Source organism: Pelodiscus sinensis, chromosome 12 (genome assembly GCF_049634645.1).
Source record: "Pelodiscus sinensis isolate JC-2024 chromosome 12, ASM4963464v1, whole genome shotgun sequence".
NCBI classification, from domain to species: Eukaryota; Metazoa; Chordata; order Testudines; family Trionychidae; genus Pelodiscus; species Pelodiscus sinensis.
Window position 1 is genome coordinate 48,542,063 of NC_134722.1, and position 17,295 is coordinate 48,559,357.

The 17,295-nt window shown below is 70.3% G+C and overlaps 1 protein-coding gene across 6 annotated transcripts in view; it reads left to right on the top strand.

Annotated features, from left to right (window-relative positions):
* Positions 1-17,295, top strand: part of RIPOR1 (RHO family interacting cell polarization regulator 1) — a 75,748-nt gene that overhangs the window by 26,164 nt on the left and 32,289 nt on the right. Inside the window, exon 1 of one of the 6 annotated variants that reach the window (XM_075940665.1) lies at positions 2,869-3,171. The exons of 2 other annotated variants lie outside the window; for them this stretch is intronic. In XM_075940665.1, coding sequence (XP_075796780.1) covers positions 3,108-3,171 — 64 coding nt within the window. In that variant the 5' untranslated portion in view covers positions 2,869-3,107. Of the gene's footprint in view, positions 1-2,868; positions 3,172-3,291; positions 3,374-3,645; positions 3,777-16,213; positions 16,672-17,295 lie in introns of those variants that run through there. 3 more of the 6 variants (XM_075940664.1, XM_075940667.1, XM_075940666.1) reach the window with 3 other exon arrangements.

Sequence of the window (17,295 nt, forward strand, 5' to 3'; positions counted from 1 at the left end):
GAGACAGCCCTGGCGTGTGCCGGCCCAGCTGTGCCCTGGGCCCCCGACGCTGAGCTGGGGTGGGGCCCCTCCGCCCGGAGCTCCCAGCGAGGGGTACGGTGCCGCATGCTCCCCCGCCCTGTGCCCGAGGGGCTGCCAGGCGGGCTGGGCAGGGGAGGGCTGGCGGGCCCGCGGGGGCTGAGTCCTGGCCCTGGGGAGTGGCCATGTGAATGAAAAGCAGCTGTGAGCGGGGGAGGGGAGCAGTGCTGGGGCGGGCGGACACCCTGGGGACTCTGGTTCAGTGCAGGGGCCGGCGGGTGCTTTGCACTTGCTGCTGCCGCTGCTGGCAGAGGCGCTGGGTGACGTGGAGGGGAGGCCAATGCTGGGCTGCGTGTGTCGGGGGGGGAGGAGCGAGCTGAGTGGTTCTGCCTGGCTGGGGCCTGCTCTGGCATCAGCTGCTGGGCTGCCTATAGGGGCAGCCTGGGGCCCACGAGCGGCAGATGCTGCAGGGGGCGCTCTGCGCGCGCCCGGCGTTCCCCTACAGCCAGCGCTGGGCCAGCTGCCCTGGCAAAGGGGGGCCGGGTACCGGGCTGGGCCTGTGCCAGAGGGGCTCTTGGGGGCAGGGGGCTAGCTAGGGGCCCTGCCAGAGTTAACCCCTTGGGCAGCGGGTGCCAGGTGTGCAGGGCAGGGGTCCCCTGTTTGCTGTGGGGCTGGGAGCAGCGCTGGCCGGGTTAATGGTTACCGAGAAGGGGCGGGCCTTGCCTGCAGTAGGTCAGCGCTCGCGGGGGCAGGTCTGGGAACAGGCGGGGGGGGAGCTGTCCCGAATCCGGGTGCAAATCGCAAACTGCAGGATGTTTCCCGGGCCTGGGAGGCCGTTTCCCATGGTTTCCAAGCCCCCTACACGTCCTCCCGGCGGGGGCGCCAAGCCGCGTCCCAGAGAAGCCGGCTCCATGGGGGCAGGCGCTGCCAGGCCGGCGGGAGCTTGGGAACCGGCGGGCGGGAGAAAACTGCGACCCCAACCTCGGACTCTGCCAGGGGATGGGGAACGGCCCAAACCGCAGCAGGGTTCCAATAGGGGCTAGATACATTCTGGGGGACAGGTCGGTCCAGGGGGGCGGGGAGAGCCCCTGGCCTCCGTGTGCCAGCGGGTGCAGGGGATCCCCCGTTCTGTGCACTCCCCGTGGGCGCCTGGCGCTGGACGGGATCCTGGTGTTTGGCAGTTGCTGCTCCTCTGTCAGCTGCTTCCGTGAGCCGGCGGGCGAGTGGGGGGCGCTGGCTCCCAGCGCCCCCGCTGAGGGGGCAGGCGTGGCCCACGGCAAACCAGGGCAATCCTGCAAAGGCCAGGCCAGGCGCAGGGGGGAGTGTTGCAGCCATGAGCTGGGCTGGGGTGCTCAGAGAGATGCTGCCTGCACCTGGCACAGCCACAGCTCTGCCAGCCTGTGCTGGGCACGGGGCCGAGCCAGCGTGGAGTAGGGGCTGGGGCTAGCACCCATCAGAGCTGGGTCTTGCCAGGCCTGCGGCTTGCCCTAGGCTGACAGCGCCAGATTCATGTGCTCTCAGGAGCCAGCTGGGCAGTGATCTGAAGTGAATGACGCAAGCCCGGAGCCTGCTGCGCAGATAAGAAAGCTGCGGGCCATGGTGCAAGCCGGGCTGCCCTGACTCCAGGTCTCTCCCGTGGGGCGGCCGACACAGTGGGGCTGGCCCGCAGCCTTGGGACAGGAGGGGCTGTGGCCTGGGACCAGAGCAAGCCAAGCTCTGTCTCGGTCTGTGCTGCAGCGGCCCTGGAAGCACCTCGCACGGCGCCTGTACTCGGGTGGCCGTGCATGCACGGGGATGCACGGGGATGCACCTCCATCCTTGCGCGCATGGAAGGCATGAAGGGCCATTCTTAATGTGGGCTGGAGCACGCTGCACCTACCCGGCCGTTGGGGGCCCTGGACCTGTTACACAATTGCAGGCGTGTGTCTGACTTGTGCCCTGAGCCGCCAGCCGCCTTGCCTGGAGCTGAATCCCCAGCAGGGGGCGCTCTCTTTAGGGGGAGGTGGTGATGGTCTCAAGCATCCAGTTCCCACCCTCCAGAATGAAGCTTTTCATAATAGCAGGGGAGGCTGCAATGTTGAGTGGTTAGTGCACAAGTGGGCGCCCTGACGTCGGGTCCTGCTGCTCACTGCGTGGCCATGGGCACACGGCTTTCCCGCCCTGTGCCTCAGTTTCCTTGTCAGGGAAACGCGGGTGACAGCACTGGCCTGCTGCAGCTAGCTGCTCACAGACCCGTCTGGAGGAGCTGACTGGCAGTGCCAAGCGGTTCTGGCCACTCTCTGCAAAGGGGGACCCCATGGGCACGGCTGGAGCTGCCTGGGCCAGGGCCAGCCAGAGGTGACTCGGGCCGGGGGGTCATGTTGCGGCCGACAGACCCACGTTGGAGAGGAGGAGGAGGGTGCAGGCGGCTCCCTCCCGGGCCAGTTGGGTGCTGCCGGGGGGCTCGTGGGGTGCAGCCCTATCCGGGCACCCGTAGCTGGGGCCTGCGCCTCGCGCTCCGGGGATGTTCAGCATGGGCTGGTTTCCAGGCAGGGTTTGTCAGTTCGCAGTGTGCATGAGACACGCCCCCCCGCGCTTGGAGGGCAGTGGCATTGCCCTGCGGGGGGGTTGGCAGGAATACCGTGATGTGCCCCCCCTCCCCGACCATGGTGCTGCCTGCCCAGGTGTGAGATGCAACTGGCAGGCCCCCAGGTCCGTCCAGAGCCACCCTCTGGCCAGGCTCCTTCCCCCTGTCCCCGTGGTCTTGCTGGCACTGGCCCAGCGCGGGTGATGCGGAGTCAGCCAGAGGGTTGGTGCTAGCTCACAGGTGGGCAAGAGCATGCGAGTGGGGGGCTGGGGCCAGGCCAAAGGCCCATTTCGCCCGGTGTCCTGGCGTCCAGTGGCCAAGGCCAGGTGCGCAGAACAGGGAATCGTGTGATCCCCCGTCGCCCATTCCCAGCCGCTGACACAGAGGCCAGGGCCTCCCAGAGCCGGGGATTTCGTCCCCGGCCATCGGGGCCAGCCCCCATTGATGGACCTGTCTGCGGTGCCCCTTTTCCAGCAGTTTTGTTTTTGGCCTTCACAGCATCCCCTGGCAGGGAGTTCCACAGATGGTGCATTGTCTGGAACCCTTCCCTTGGCTGGTCCCAAACCGGCTGTCTGCTCCTCGCAGGGGTAAGCCCTGGTTTGTGTGTGTGCTGGGGGAGGGGGACAGCCCAGGGTCTGCAGAGGGACAGGTGTTCTCAGCCCTGCTCTCCAGACGGGCACAGAGAGGGCGGGGGTGGCCCCGGGGGTCCTGTGCACGGCTCCATGCTCCTTCCCGTCGCCTCCTCAGTGCGGCCTGAGGGTGCAGCGCTTGGCGGAGCAGGACTGGCTGGTACCATCGCTCCCCGGGCCGCCAGGCCTGGGACGTGCGCCCGAGGCTCTCCTGGGGCAGGCTGCCGTGCTGGGGGCCCAGGGCCCCGGGGCAGAGTCGGGGTCCGAGCAAGGGGACCTGCTGGGAAACATCCCTGGGCTGAGTCTGGCCAGCCCCGGACTCCTCCCCCTGGCCTGGGGGGCTTTGGCCGGGGCCAGGGGCCTGATCCTGGCACGTCCCGGGCCCGGCGAGCGAGGCGCGCGCCCCGGCCGGAGGCGGCCCAGCTGTGCAGCGCGGCCCGGGAGCTTCCTGCCGGGATCACATGGCTGCAGCCAGTTTCCATGGGGAAGGGGGGGGCGCCCGGCGCCTCAGTGTTTTCCTCCTGCGCGTGGAGCGGAACAAAGGGGCCGCCGGGCCGGGACATGTGAGTGCGGGGCCGGGCGATCGCGGGGCTCCGCGGCCTCAGTGTGCGCGGGCGGGTCGGTGCGGCGGGGCCCGCGGCCCGTGTCCTGCTGCCCGAGCGGCCCCAGCGCCGGGCCACGGAGCGCGCCGCGAGGGGCCGGGGCCGGGGCGCCGCGTTGCTGGAGGCGGAGGCGTTGTCCGCCCTGGCGGGGGGGGGGGGCTGTGCCGCGCAGACGGGGCGGGGGGGGCTGTGCCGCGCGGGGGGAGGGGGGAGCTGTGCCGCGCGGGGGGGGGGGGAGCTGTGCCGCGCGGGGGGGGCGGGGGGGGGGGCTGTGCCGCGCGGGGGGGGGGGCTGTGCCGCGCAGACGGGGCGGGCTGTGCCGCGCAGACGGGGCGGGGGGGGTTGTGCCGCGCGGCGGGGGGGGCTGTGCCGCGCAGACGGGGCGGGGGGGGGCTGTGCCGCGCGGCGGGGGGGGGGGGCTGTGCCGCGCAGACGGGGCGGGGGGGAGGGGCTGTGCCGCGCAGACGGGGCGGGGGGGGGGGGGGCTGTGCCGCGCGGCGGGGGGGGGGGCTGTGCCGCGCAGACGGGGCGGGGGGGGGGCTGTGCCGCGCGGCGGGGGGGGCTGTGCCGCGCAGACGGGGCTGGGGGGGGCTGTGCCGCGCGGGGGGGGGCTGTGCCGCGCAGACGGCGGGGGGGGGCTGTGCCGCGCGGACGGGGCGGGGGGGGCTGTGCCGCGCGGACGGGGCGGGGGGGGCTGTGCCGCGGGGCGGGGGGGGCTGTGCCGCGCAGGCGGGGCGGGGGGGGGCTGTGCCGCGGGGCGGGGGGGAGGGGCTGTGCCGCGCAGACGGGGCGGGGGGGGGGGGGCTGTGCCGCGCAGACGGGGCGGGGGGCTGTGCCGCGCAGACGGGGCGGGGGGGGGGCTGTGCCGCGCGGCGGGGGGGGGGGCCGGACGCGTAAAGGCGCAGAGGGACGGGCCCGGCTTTGTTGCCGCCTGCGGGGGCCTCGCGCTTCCCGAACGGGGCTCGCGGGGAGCCGGCGTCGCGTTCCCGGAGGCCGGGCGGACGAGGCGGCTCCGTCTGTCACGCTGGCCCCTGGCTGGAGCCGCCTCCCGCCCCCGCCCGGGTTCCTGGGGGACTGCAGAGACACCCCGCTCCCGGGATGGGGCAGGGCCGGGGGGGCCGGTGCTCCGTGCCCGTGGGCCGCTCCTCGGGGCCTGTCCCCAGCGCGGGGCGGTTGCTGGGAAGGTGACTCAGGCTGCCCCGTGAGTGCGAGCAGGGCACCCGGCCTCCCCCAGGGACTCTGCCGCTCGGGGCAGGGAGCTGCCGGGTTTCCAGGCCGGAGCGCGGGCCCTGCGGGGCAGGATGAGCCTTTCTCCAGGCAACCAGGCCCCCGGGAGCCTCTTGTTTTCCGTGTGTCGGTGGCAGCTGGGGCTGTGCCGTGCCGCCGGGCAGCGCTCGCGGAGGGGTAGGACGCCCTGCCTTCGGGCAGTGGCTCGGGCACGGCTGGCGCGCCCTCGGCTCTCTCTCGCGGCCTCCCGGCTTGGGGCAGCACCGGGTTTGGTGTGTGCTGCTGGCCGGCTGAGAGCGGGCTCGGGGGGCACCTGATGGTCGGGGCAGGCCCCGGGGCCTCCGTGAGTGGGTCTGGCGCAGCTGGCGGTGAGCCCCAGAGACTGACAGCTGCCCCGCTTTAGCTCCCCTCCTTCCCAGCACGCCCAGGCCGGCCTGTCCCTGCTCTGCGCCCCTGAGGCCTGTGTTCCCCGGGGGGCAGGGCGGGCAGGGTAGCCAAGCACACAGCCGCTGTCCCCTCTGGGCGCCTGCTCCCAGCCGCAGGGCCCTGGGGCTGATGGGGAGCCCAGGCCTGTGGAGCAGCTTCTGGCAGGGGGTGAGAGAAGCCTAGGGCCCGCTGTGTGGCCGGGGGTGCCCATGGGGAGCAGGTTGGGGGGGCAGGGGTGTGAGCAACCCCCCCCCTGCAGCAGGGCCCAGCTGCCTGCCTGGGGCCGCTCCCACCAGTGCTGGGGGGGGAGGGGACTGCATCTTGGTCCCCACCAGCCTGGGCAGAGCGAGTGTGTTGGCGCCCAGCCAGCCCCCTCCCTGTGCCCTTCCTCCCTGCCTCTCGGGCGGGCTATTTCTAGGGACTCTGTCCACAGCCCGGCTATTTCTGGGCTGCCGGGGGGTGGCAAAGGCTGATCCTGTTTGTGCCCCTCCTGGCCGCGGCCCCGGGGCTCCTGCATGCTCCTGTCTTCTCCCTGCTCCTGGGCCTCGCTGCAGGGCGGGATCTGGCCCTGCACCCCGGGCCCAGCTTGAAGGCTGGCCAGGGCTCTGCTCTCTGGTGTGCAAGGCTGGCCGGCTGGCCACGCCCTTCCCTTCTGACCCCGGGAGAGCGGCCCCCCAGCGTGCCCGCCTGCAGCTCTGCCTCGAGACGGGACCCCAATCAACCCTCAGGCTCCAGGGCCTCCAGCAGGCACCTGCAGGGGTCAGGAAGGACGCGCCAGCAGGGTGCTCGATTGGCCGGGTGTGTTGGGGGGTGACTGGCCACACGTGGAGATGGGGCGGGTGGGGGGAGGTCCCGGCCCCCACCTAGATGCCTGGGGCTAGCGCCCATGCTCAGAGTCTCTCAGACGACCAGGTTTGGGTCTGGGGAAGAATTTCCCCCAGGTCACATTCCTGGGCCCCGGGGATTCACCTTCCTCAGCAGCATGGGGCCGTGCTCCAGGGCATGTGTCACCATTGCAGGCCCGGAGCCCCTCAGTGCCCAGTTGTTTCCCCTCGGGGGCGGCAGTGCGTCAGGCGAGCGTTGCTGGGCGCCACACGGGGCCCCTAGGAAGGGGCCGTGGCCTGGCGCGGGGCAGGGGTGAGAACAGGCTGTCGCAGTCGGGGAGTCCGCCGTGGCCTGTGGAACCAGCTTTGGCCCGGCTGGTGCTTTTGCTCACGAGAGGAGACGCGCGTGGCGGGGCCGGCGCTGGTGGCTCTGCGGACCGTGCCTGGCTGTGGTGTTGTCGTGGGTCGTGCGTGGCCACACGTGGACTGGCCTCCACTCCCTGCTGGTGGGTGCCCCGGGTCCCCAGCCCTGCCGGGAGCTGATCTGCCTTATGGGAGTCCGGCTGTCGTCAGGGCTGTGCCTCAGGGCAAGAATGCACAAGTTTTGTGCTGCCGGTGCCGCAGAGATTCGGCGGTTCGACCGGCTAGTCAGGGACCGCAGCCCCCCGCGTGCTGCTCTCTGGGCAGGGGTCACCCGGCCTGCGCACGGCTGCACTAGTTAGTGGGGAATGGCTGGCGGGGATCCGAGCTGCAGCGCTCCCATGCGGCACAGTGCTGGGATCAGCCAGTAAAGCAGCGACTCCGTGGGCGTCTGTGGGACAGTGGGGTCTGGGCCTCTCCTTGGACTGGCAGTTCAGCAGACACGTTTGGGCCCAGTAGGGAGCGGGAGGACCTGGAGACTACAGATCCCAGCATGCAGTGTTGCTGGTTGCAGAGCAGTGGATGCTGGGATTTGTAGTCTCCATGGGCGGTACCCCGTATTAACAGCAGGGGCTGCCCGGGGTCCCCTCCCAGACCCCAGGGCCTGGCACCCGGCGCTGCACAGGCCTAAATGACCTGGACGACTGTGTGACTGACCTCACCAAGTGCCAGGTGGCAATCATGAGGGGCGATCATGCGGCGCAGCCTGAGAGGCATGGGGGGCGAGGCTGTGGGGCCGGCTCTCTGAGCGAGGAGGCGCCCGCTTCGCCGACTCTGTCCCGCTCAGGCTCTCCTCCCCCTCAGCAACCCCGGGGGTGTCCCGGGGCAAGGACGGCTGCATGGGCCATGCTGGATCTCACCCGGCCGGTGCTGGGTGAGCGGTGGGGGCCATGGGGGTAAGTCAATTACCTGCCTGCTGTGTCCTGCCTGGCTGGGCCTCTGGCTCCCTGGGAGAGGGGCTTTGCCGGGGCTCCCTCCAAGAGTCCTGCGGCGCCTGCCCCATGCCCAGCCCCATGCCAGGATGGAGGGTGCTGGGGGCTTGCTCTGACTCCTGAAGAAGAGCTAGGCCTAGGGATGTGTGCACCGGCGCAGAAGCAGTGGGGCACTGGCTGCATATGGGCGCCCCCCCTGGCCTGGGGCCTTCGGGGGGGCGGGCAGGGCTTTTCCATGGGGAGCGCCGAGGGGCGGGCGGGTGGGCTCTGCCCTGGCACACGCAACGGTGTCTGAAACAAATACGCTGACACTAGCACGGTGCACACGCCTGCAGCCCGCTCGGCGCCTGGCCGAGGCCCCGTCTGTCGGGGCTGGATGCTGTGTGATTCACACTCTGCGACGCCCGGGCAGCGGGGAGCCAGTGGCGCAGACAGACCTAGGGACGGTGTGGGGCACAGCTGCCCCCCGGCCCTGGGGCAGGGCCCCTGCTCTGCCTTCTCCCAGGACAGGAAGGCTCAGCAGGAGTCTGGGGGGGTCAGCCGCTGAGACTAGAATAAGAACAAGAAGAAAAAGGGAGGCAGGAGGAGAACGAGCTCCCAGGCTGGGGGGGTCCCGCCTGCTCAGTGTTGGCTCAGCCTAGTGAACGGAAAATTACAGGCCTGGGTGTTTGCAGGGGGCGCCAGAGGGAAGCGGGCGACGGTGACTGACGCCTGCAGGGGGCGCCAGAGGGAAGCGGGCGACGGTGACTGACGCCTGCAGGGGGCGCCAGAGGGAAGCAGGCGACGGTGACTGATGCCTGCAGGGGGCGCCAGAGGGAAGCGGGCGACGGTGACTGACGTCTGCAGGGGGCGCCAGAGGGAAGAGGGCGACGGTGACTGACGCCTGCAGGGGGCGCCAGAGGGAAGCGGGCGACGGTGACTGACGCCTTCAGGGGGCGCCAGAGGGAAGCGGCCGATGGTGACTGACGCCTGTAGGGGGCGCCAGAGGGAAGCGGGCGATGGTGAGTGGCCCCCGCAAGGTGCGCTGAAAGGAGCTGGGTGATGGTGACTGATGCCTGTAGGGGGCGCCGGAGGGAGCCGGGCGATGGTGAGTGGCGCCTGTAGGGGGCACCAGAGGGAAGCGGGCGATGGTGAGTGGCCCCCGCAGGGTGCGCTGAAGGGAGCCGGGCGATGGTGACTGACGCCTGTAGGGGGCGCCGAAGGGAGCCGGGCGATAGTGACTGACGCCTGTAGGGGGCGCCGGATGGAGCCGGGCGATGGTGACTGATGACTGTAGGGGGCGCCGAAGGGAGCCGGGCGATAGTGACTGACGCCTGTAGGGGGCGCCGGAGGGAGCCGGGCGATGGTGACTGACGCCTGTAGGGGGCGCTGAAGGGAGCCGGGCGATAGTGACTGACGCCTGTAGGGGGCGCCGGAGGGAGCCGGGCGATGGTGACTGATGCCTGTAGGGGGCGCCGAAGGGAGCTGGGCGATGGTGACTGGCCCCCAAGGGGGGCGCCGGAGGGGATGGGTGTCCCGTGCTCCTGCGTGATGGGCTGAGGACCATGGGGTGGGGCTGGCAGGCGGCAGGCCCAGAGAGCTGGGATGTGGCGCAGCCGAAGGGGCAGCCTGGGGGAGCTGGGTGTGCAATGCAAAGCGGGCCGTGGTCGGGTGTGGAGGCAGGGAGCAGGACCGCAGAGGGCAGGCGGGGAGCAGTGCCAAAGGGCTTGGCTAATTGCATGGTCCACTCCAGGGGGCCGCGGGAGCGCCCGCCAAGCGTCTGCAGGGTCTGAGCTGCCGGCAGGGAGTGGGGGAGCCGCTGACTCACTGGGAAAGCTCCTGGCAGTGAGATCAGCCTGGAACCGGCTCCCCAGGGGGGTGGAGAAGGCCCGGATGGGACTTTGCCATGGGGGGGGGTCCCTGGGACCCCGGCCTGGCAACTACCAGGCCTTTCCAGGGCTAGCTCCCTGTCCCCTGAAGGAGGCGCCTCTGGCCAGCTACTGGGCACTAATTAGGCTCCCTGGGCTAGTGCCAGGCATGACGCCCTGTGGCTAACGAGCTGCTGGCCTTTTGCTCTTCTTGCTGCCCCCCAGCCCGGCCCGGCTGAGCAACCAGCTGCTGCCAGGCAGGGGAAGGGGTTGTGCCCGGCCGGCTGCGGGCAGAGCCGTGGGCAGCGCTGGCAGGCCGCATGCAGCTGTGCCCGAGTGCCACTGGAGCCTGCCGGGGTGACTGTGCCTGGTCCATGGGCTGCCCGGTTCGGGGGGCGCAGGGATGCAGCCTGGGCCAGCATGAAGGCGTCAGTGCGGGCTGGGGGGCGGCTCTTTCTCTTGGGCCTTTCCCCCTGGAGCTGGAGGTGCTGCAGCCCGGGGATGGGGATACAACCGGTTCAGACCCATGCTTTGCGCTGGCTGTGCAGCTGGCATGGACTACCAGTGCCAGGGTACAGTGCGCCTGCTGAAGCCAGCACCTGGCTGCAGTGCACGCTGGGACCTGTAGTCCCATGGGCAGCAGAGATAGGAGGTGGGCGGGGCCCTGCTTCAGCTGTCCAGGTCCCTGGGGCTGCTAATGGGCCCTTGTTGGGGGGCTGCTCCTTAGGGACCCCCTTTCCTTGGCAGTGTTCCAGGAGAAACTCCCCACCACTTACTCCTTCCTGCCTGAGCCGGAGGCCTCTCTGGTAGGGGTGACCGGTTAGCCCTTGGCGCTGGGGGCTGCTCGGGGGCTGCCCCAACCCGGCCGTGGTGAGCACTGGTGGGCGGCACTGGGCTGTGGGTGAGGGGCCATCCCTGGCATGCAGCAGGCACAGAAGGGCCTTTCGGGACCCCCCGGGTCTTGGCCAGACAGTCCCTGCCAGAGACTGGCCCATGGGAGCGCTCAGAGAACAGCAGCTCAGACGGGAGGGCAGGCCCGTGGGCACGGAGAGCCTGTGGGTGCGCTGGGCACGTGCGGAGCTGACGGGTGTGAAACGCAGAGGGGAGAGGGAGGCACGCCGTGCCTGGGGGAAAGGGAAGCAGAGTCTCCCTGTTCTTAGCAGGGCGGGCTAGGAGAGGGCAGGGAGCCCCCGAGAACAGCCCCCGTGCTGGTGTCATGGTGCTAGTGCGGGAGCCCCTGAGAACAGCCCCCGTGCTGGTGTCACGGTGCTAGTGCGGGAGCCCCTGAGAACAGCCCCCGTGCTGGTGTCATCGCACTAGTGCGCGGAGCCCCCGAGAACAGCCCCCGTGCTGGTGTCATCGCACTAGTGCGCGGAGCTGTGCCGTAGTGGGGTGCTGTGTGCTTTGGTAGTCCTGTGTTCTCTGGTGTTGCATTCACTGTTTGTCTTACAGGGTTCTGTGTGATCCGACTGTCCTGTGCTGCTCTGTAGTGATGCTGGGTGTGGGTGTGTGCGCGTGCCTCAGTTTCCCCAAGGCAGGCAGCTTTAGCTGCACAGGAAGAGGGGGCGGCTGAGGGTGACTCCCTGGGGAGGTATGTGCCGTCTCACATCCGGAGGCCCAGGTGACAGTGCGCAGCACCTTGGCCCTGGGAGGACAATGCGGGAGGCGAGGCTGCCTGGGCAAGTGAGCAGTGGCTGTGGTGGGGAGGCAGTCTCCCCTGGGTAGGATGAGCAGAGCAGCCTGAGAGCAGGCAAGGGGGGTTCAGGGCTCGTGAGCCCCCCCGGACTAAGGCTGCCTGCTCGCGGTGCCTGAGCCACATGGCTTGTGAGCTGCGCTGTGTCTCTGAGACGCAATAGCCCTTCTCCAGGGATTCCTCATTTCACACTGTCGAGATGTTTCAGAACACGATCGTGTTAAGTGAAAACGTGCTCTGCAGGGTCAGTGTTCCCCCTGAAAAGAATGGAAAAGGTGGGGGGTGCGTCTCAAGCGGTGGTGTCTGTTGGGACGGGACATGAGGTTGGTGGAGAAAGGGGGCTGGGTTACAGCAGGGAGGGGAGGGGTTTGGCTCTGGAGAGGGGAGGGGGATTGGGTTGGGAGTATGCCCCTGTGGCGGGTCTGCTGGGACCCGCACTGCGTCCGGCGGGGGGGGTCGCCGGGGAACGGCGCGGCGAGCGGCGAACCCTCCACCGCTTTGCAGGGAGGCGGGGGAAGCCCCGCGCAGCTGCCGGTGACGGGCCGGCTGGGGAAATCGTGTTGTTCTGGGGACAGTCGTGTCATTCAAAAAACGTTCCCTAAAAAAAAACTGTTAAGCAGGCACGTGTTAAATGAGGAATTACTGTACAGGCAGTCCCCGAGTTACGCGGATCCGACTTACGAACGGGGCTTTCTCACCCCAGAGCTCGCAGGCAGCAGGACCGCCCAGAGCGCAGCGATCCCGCCACCTCGACCTCCGGGGTGAGAAAAGCTGCTCCGGGTGCCCGTGGTCTGCTGGGGACCGTCTCCAGCAGACCAGGGACACCCGGAGCAAAGCCTCAGAGGCGCAGCACCCCGCCGCCGCTGCGGCTTTGCTCCCCGTGTCCCTGGTCTGCTGGGGGGGGGGGGCGCAGCCAGTGCACCCCCCCCCCAGCAGACCAGGCTTTTGTTGTGGACCCTGGGGTAGAGCAGCTGGGGTGCTGCCGGGTTGGTCCTGCAGGGATCTACCTGGCAGCCCAGCTCTTCTGTCCCAGGCTCGAGATTCAGCCGCTGTTGAAACTGATCAGAGGCTGATTCCAGGAAGCTGGGGGCAGAGCAACTCTGCCTCGGGCTTCCTGAAGTCAGCCCCTGGTCAGTTTCAGTGGCAGCAGCTGAATCTGGAGCCAGTTCTGACTTACATACAAATTCAACTTCAGAACAAACCTATAGTCCCCATGTTGTACCTAACCCGGGGACTGCCTGTACTCTACTGGCCAGCTGAGAGTCACTCTGGCTGCAGGCGGAGGTGCAGGGTCAGGTGCTCCCTGATGCACCATCACAGGAGCCCCCGAGAACAGCCCCCGTGCTGGTGACATCGCACTAGTGCGGGGAGCCCCCGAGAACAGCCCCCGTGCTGGTGACATCGCACTAGTGCGGGGAGCCCCCGAGAACAGCCCCCGTGCTGGTGACATCGCACTAGTGCGGGGAGCCCCCGAGAACAGCCCCCGTGCTGGTGACATCGCACTAGTGCGGGGAGCCCCCGAGAACAGCCCCCGTGCTGGTGACATCGCACTAGTGCGGGGAGCCCCCGAGAACAGCCCCCGTGCTGGTGACATCGCACTAGTGCGGGGAGCGCCCGAGAACTGCCGCCGTGCTCGTGTCATCGCGCTAGTGCGGGGAGCCCCCGAGAACAGCCCCCGTGCTGGTGACATCGCACTAGTGCGGGGAGCGCCCGAGAACTGCCGCCGTGCTCGTGTCATCGCGCTAGTGCGGGGAGCGCTCGAGAACTGCCGCTGTGGTCGTGTCATCGCGCTAGTGCGGGGAGCCCCCGAGAACTGCCGCCGTGCTCGTGTCATCGCGCTAGTGCGGGGAGCGCCCGAGAACTGCCGCCGTGCTCGTGTCATCGCGCTAGTGCGGGGAGCCCCCGAGAACTGCCGCCGTGGACGTGTCATCGCGCTAGTGCAGGGAGCGCCCGAGAACTGCCGCCATGCTCGTGACATCACACTAGTGCGGGGAGTGCCCGAGAACTGCCGCCGTGCTCGTGATATTGTACTAGTGCGGGGAGCGCCCGAGAACTGCCGCCGTGCTCGTGACATCACACTAGTACGGGGAGCGCCCGAGAACTGCCGCCGTGCTCGTGACATCACACTAGTGCGGGGAGCGCCCGAGAACTGCCGCCGTGCTCGTGATATTGTACTAGTGTGGGGAGCGCCCGAGAACTGCCGCCGTGCTCGTGATATTGTACTAGTGCGGGGAGCGCCCGAGAACTGCCGCCGTGCTCGTGATATTGTACTAGTGTGGGGAGCGCCCGAGAACTGCCGCCGTGCTCGTGATATTGTACTAGTGCGGGGAGCGCCCGAGAACTGCCGCCGTGCTCGTGATATTGTACTAGTGCGGGGAGCGCCCGAGAACTGCCGCCGTGCTCGTGACATCACACTAGTGCGGGGAGCGCCCGAGAACGGCCGCCGTGCTCGTGATATTGTACTAGTGCGGGGAGCGCCCGAGAACTGCCGCCGTGCTCGTGACATCGCACTAGTGCGGGGAGCCCCCGAGAACTGCCGCCGTGCTCGTGACATCGCACTAGTGCGGGGAGCCCCCGAGAACTGCCGCCGTGCTCGTGACATCACACTAGTACGGGGAGCGCCCGAGAACGGCCGCCGTGCTCGTGATATTGTACTAGTGCGGGGAGCGCCCGAGAACTGCCGCCGTGCTCGTGACATCGCACTAGTGCGGGGAGCCCCCGAGAACTGCCGCCGTGCTCGTGACATCGCACTAGTGCGGGGAGCCCCCGAGAACAGCCCCCGTGCTGGTGTCGTGGTGCTAGTGCGGGAAGCCCCCGAGAACGGCCCCCGTGCTGGTGTCGTGGCGCTAGTGCGGGGAGCCCCCGAGAACGGCCCCCGTGCTGGTGTCATGGTGCTAGTGCGGGGAGCCCCCGAGAACGGCCCCCGTGCTAGTGTCGTGGCGCTAGTGCGGGGAGCCCCCGAGAACGGCCCCCGTGCTGGTGTCATCGCACTAGTGCAGGGAGCCCCTGAGAACGGCCCCCGTGCTCGAGGCTGCTGGCTGGAGCCGGTGGTGCTTTGCACGGCATGGCCCTGCTCTCTGGCTGGCGGGCAGACCAGGCTGCCAGTAATCGGGGACAGGCGTGATGGCACCTGGGTCCTGTCCCGGCCCCTGCCCTGACTTGCTGTGTCGCTGTTGCTTGGTGTTGGGGGCCTGGGAGCTGAGCCAGGGCCCAGGAGAGATGCTGCCCATTGGGTGGGGGGAGCAGAGCAGAGACTGATGCAGGACCCCCTGTTCACTAGCCTGCACTGGCCATGCCTCAGTTTCCCTCTCTGACTGGTGGCTGTAGCCTGTCTCCAGGGGGAGCAGGGAGGCCCACGGGCGGGGGCAGGCTTGGGGAGCCCGTGTTGCTGCTTGTGCCAGTCTGTCTGCGCCAAGCCCCTGCCTGCGGCGCCTCGGGCAGCAGGACCAGGGCTTCCCTCCTTGAGTCCTGCATGGTGTGCGACTGGCTCGGGCACGGCCCCACATCAGCATTGCCCAGTTCTGGTCCGCGCCCTCCAGCGCCCCGGGGAAGCCATGCAGACGCCAGCCGACGGGGGGCGAAGCTGGGGGGGCTGGTTTTCCCGTGGCGCCCGGCCGTGGCCTGGGATTTCCCGTGACCGGGGGCTGGACTGGCCCTTGCCTGGCTCCGGCGCTGCCCCGGGGCGCACTCGGCCACAGGATGTTGTGAGGCGCCAGGCACATTCCTGGGGGACTGGTCCGTCCGTGGCTCTTCGCCAGGCTGGGCAGGGTGGTGCCGGGAGCCTGTGTGCGTCAGGGGCTGGGAATGGGCCACAGGAGGCCCCTGCTCTCGTCCCTCCCTCTGGGCACCGGGCCTGGGCCACGGGCGGCACCCAGGACACGGGGCTGGACGGGCCCTGTGTTCTCCCTCCCCTCACGTGCACCTGGCCCGGGGGCTAGATCCCGGGCGTGGGGCCAGCTGCGTGGCCGTGGGTGAGGCCTCGGTGCCACTGTGCTGAGCCCAGGGAAAGCCCTGCGCATAACGAACTGTGAACCCCCCGGGTCCCTCTGCGGAGCAGCATCGGACTGGGGGGGTCTGAGTCTGGGGGGGCTGTGTGGAGCAGGCTGGGGGGGTCTGGGTCTGGGGGTGCTGCATGGAGCAGGCTGGGGGGGGCCGAATCTGGGGGGGCTGCGTGGAGCAGGCCGGGGGGGCTGCGTGGAGTGGGCTGGGGGGGCCGGATCTGGGGGGGCTTCATGGGGGGGCCGGGTCTGGGGGGGCTGCGTGGAGCGGGCCGGGGGGGCCGGGTCTGGGGGGGGCTGCATGGAGCGGGCCGGGGGGGGCCGGATCTGGGGGGGCTGCGTGGAGGGGGCTGGGTCTGGGGGGGGCTGCGTAGGGGGGCGGGTCTGGTGGGGGCTGCGTGGAGCGGGCCGGGGGGGCCGGGTCGGGGGGGGGCTGCGTGGAGCGGGCCGGGGGGGGCAGGTCGGAGGGGGCTGCGTGGAGCGGGCCGGGGGGGGCCGGGTCGGAGGGGGCTGCGTGGAGCGGGCCGGGGGGGGGCAGGTCGGAGGGGGCTGCGTGGAGCGGGCCGGGGGGGGCAGGTCGGAGGGGGCTGCGTGGAGCGGGCCGGGGGGGGCCGGGTCGGAGGGGGCTGCGTGGAGCGGGCCGGGGGGGGGGCCGGGTCGGAGGGGGCTGCGTGGAGCGGGCCGGGGGGGGGGCCGGGTCGGAGGGGGCTGCGTGGAGCGGGCCGGGGGGGCCGGGTCGGAGGGGGCTGCGTGGAGCGGGCCGGGGGGGCCGGGTCGGAGGGGGCTGCGTGGAGCGGGCCGGGGGGGCAGGTCGGAGGGGGCTGCGTGGAGCGGGCCGGGGGGGGCCGGTTCGGGGGGGGGCTGCGTGGAGCGGGGCCGGGGGGGCCGGTTCGGGGGGGGGCTCCGTGGAGCGGGCCGGGGGGGCAGGTCGGAGGGGGCTGCGTGGAGCGGGCCGGGGGGGCCGGGTCGGGGGGGGGGCTGCGTGGAGCGGGCCGGGGGGGTTGGAAGGGCTGCGAGATCGGGAGGTAGGCCAGAGACGGGGAGAGCCCCGGGAGCTCTGCAGAAGACAGGCGCGGCGGCAGGAATTCAGGGGTGCTGGGGAACGGGGGAGCAGCCTGCCCCGGAGGCAGCCCTGCACCGGGAGTTGAACCGGTTTCACTCCTGTTTCCCGCATGCGCTTGGAGCACACGGGGAAGGGGAAGCACAGGGCCTGGCAGCCGTGCCGGGCTGTGTGTGGAGCCGCGGTGTCCCACGGGGGCAGGCTGCGGAGGGCCGGGGGGTCGTGCTGGCGGATGCTCCCGCCTGACGCAGGCGTGGCTTTGACTCACACTTGGGGAGCAGCAGGAACCGGGCGGTGCTGCCAGACCTCCGGCAGGGGAAGTGTGGGAGGAGTCTGAGCCAGCTGCGAGCTGGGGCCCAAGCCCAGAGAGGTTCAGCTTCGGGCAGAGAGGGGACCAGCAGCCGCCGGGAATGAACCACGGAGACACAGGTACCGTGGCCCCTCAGCCCGGGAGTGAGCAAGGCTCCTCGGGCTGCCTGCCCTGCTGTGGGTCTGGCGGGGGGCAAGGAACAGGCTTGTGAAGGAAAATGGTCCTGTGGCTAGACCGAGAGAGGTGGGATCTGTTCCCTGCTTGTGGTGCGGTGCCTCAGTTTCCCCTTTGTAACACAGGCGTTGCACGAGAGTAGTGGGTTGCAAGGTGGTTGGGCCCTGCGGGGCAGGATGGTGCCACACGTGGGCGCTGGCTGCAGGAGGGGTTGTGCGTGAGGCTGGACTGAGGCCACCGGGTCCCTGCTGCGGCCGTGATGCAAGGGTCTGGTAGGCCCCCGGCCCTGCGTTCAGGGGCACAGCAGCTCATGGCCAGCATGCCGTGGGTGTCAGCTGCGGGGCACAGCGCCCGGCGGGTCGTGCCCCGTTGCTCTGCCGTGTGACGGCTCCTTAGGGACAGCAGAGGCCCGCGGGGGAGTGGGGAGAGGCGGGGAGGCCGGCCGGCGCTGCGGCTGGCTGGGCGTGGGTCCCCGCCGTGCCAATGGGACTCTTGCCCCCTGCACACTGGCAGCCCCGTGCCGGGCCCTGCTGTCCAGGGGGAGGTGCTCTGGCTCGCGGCGGCGCCGG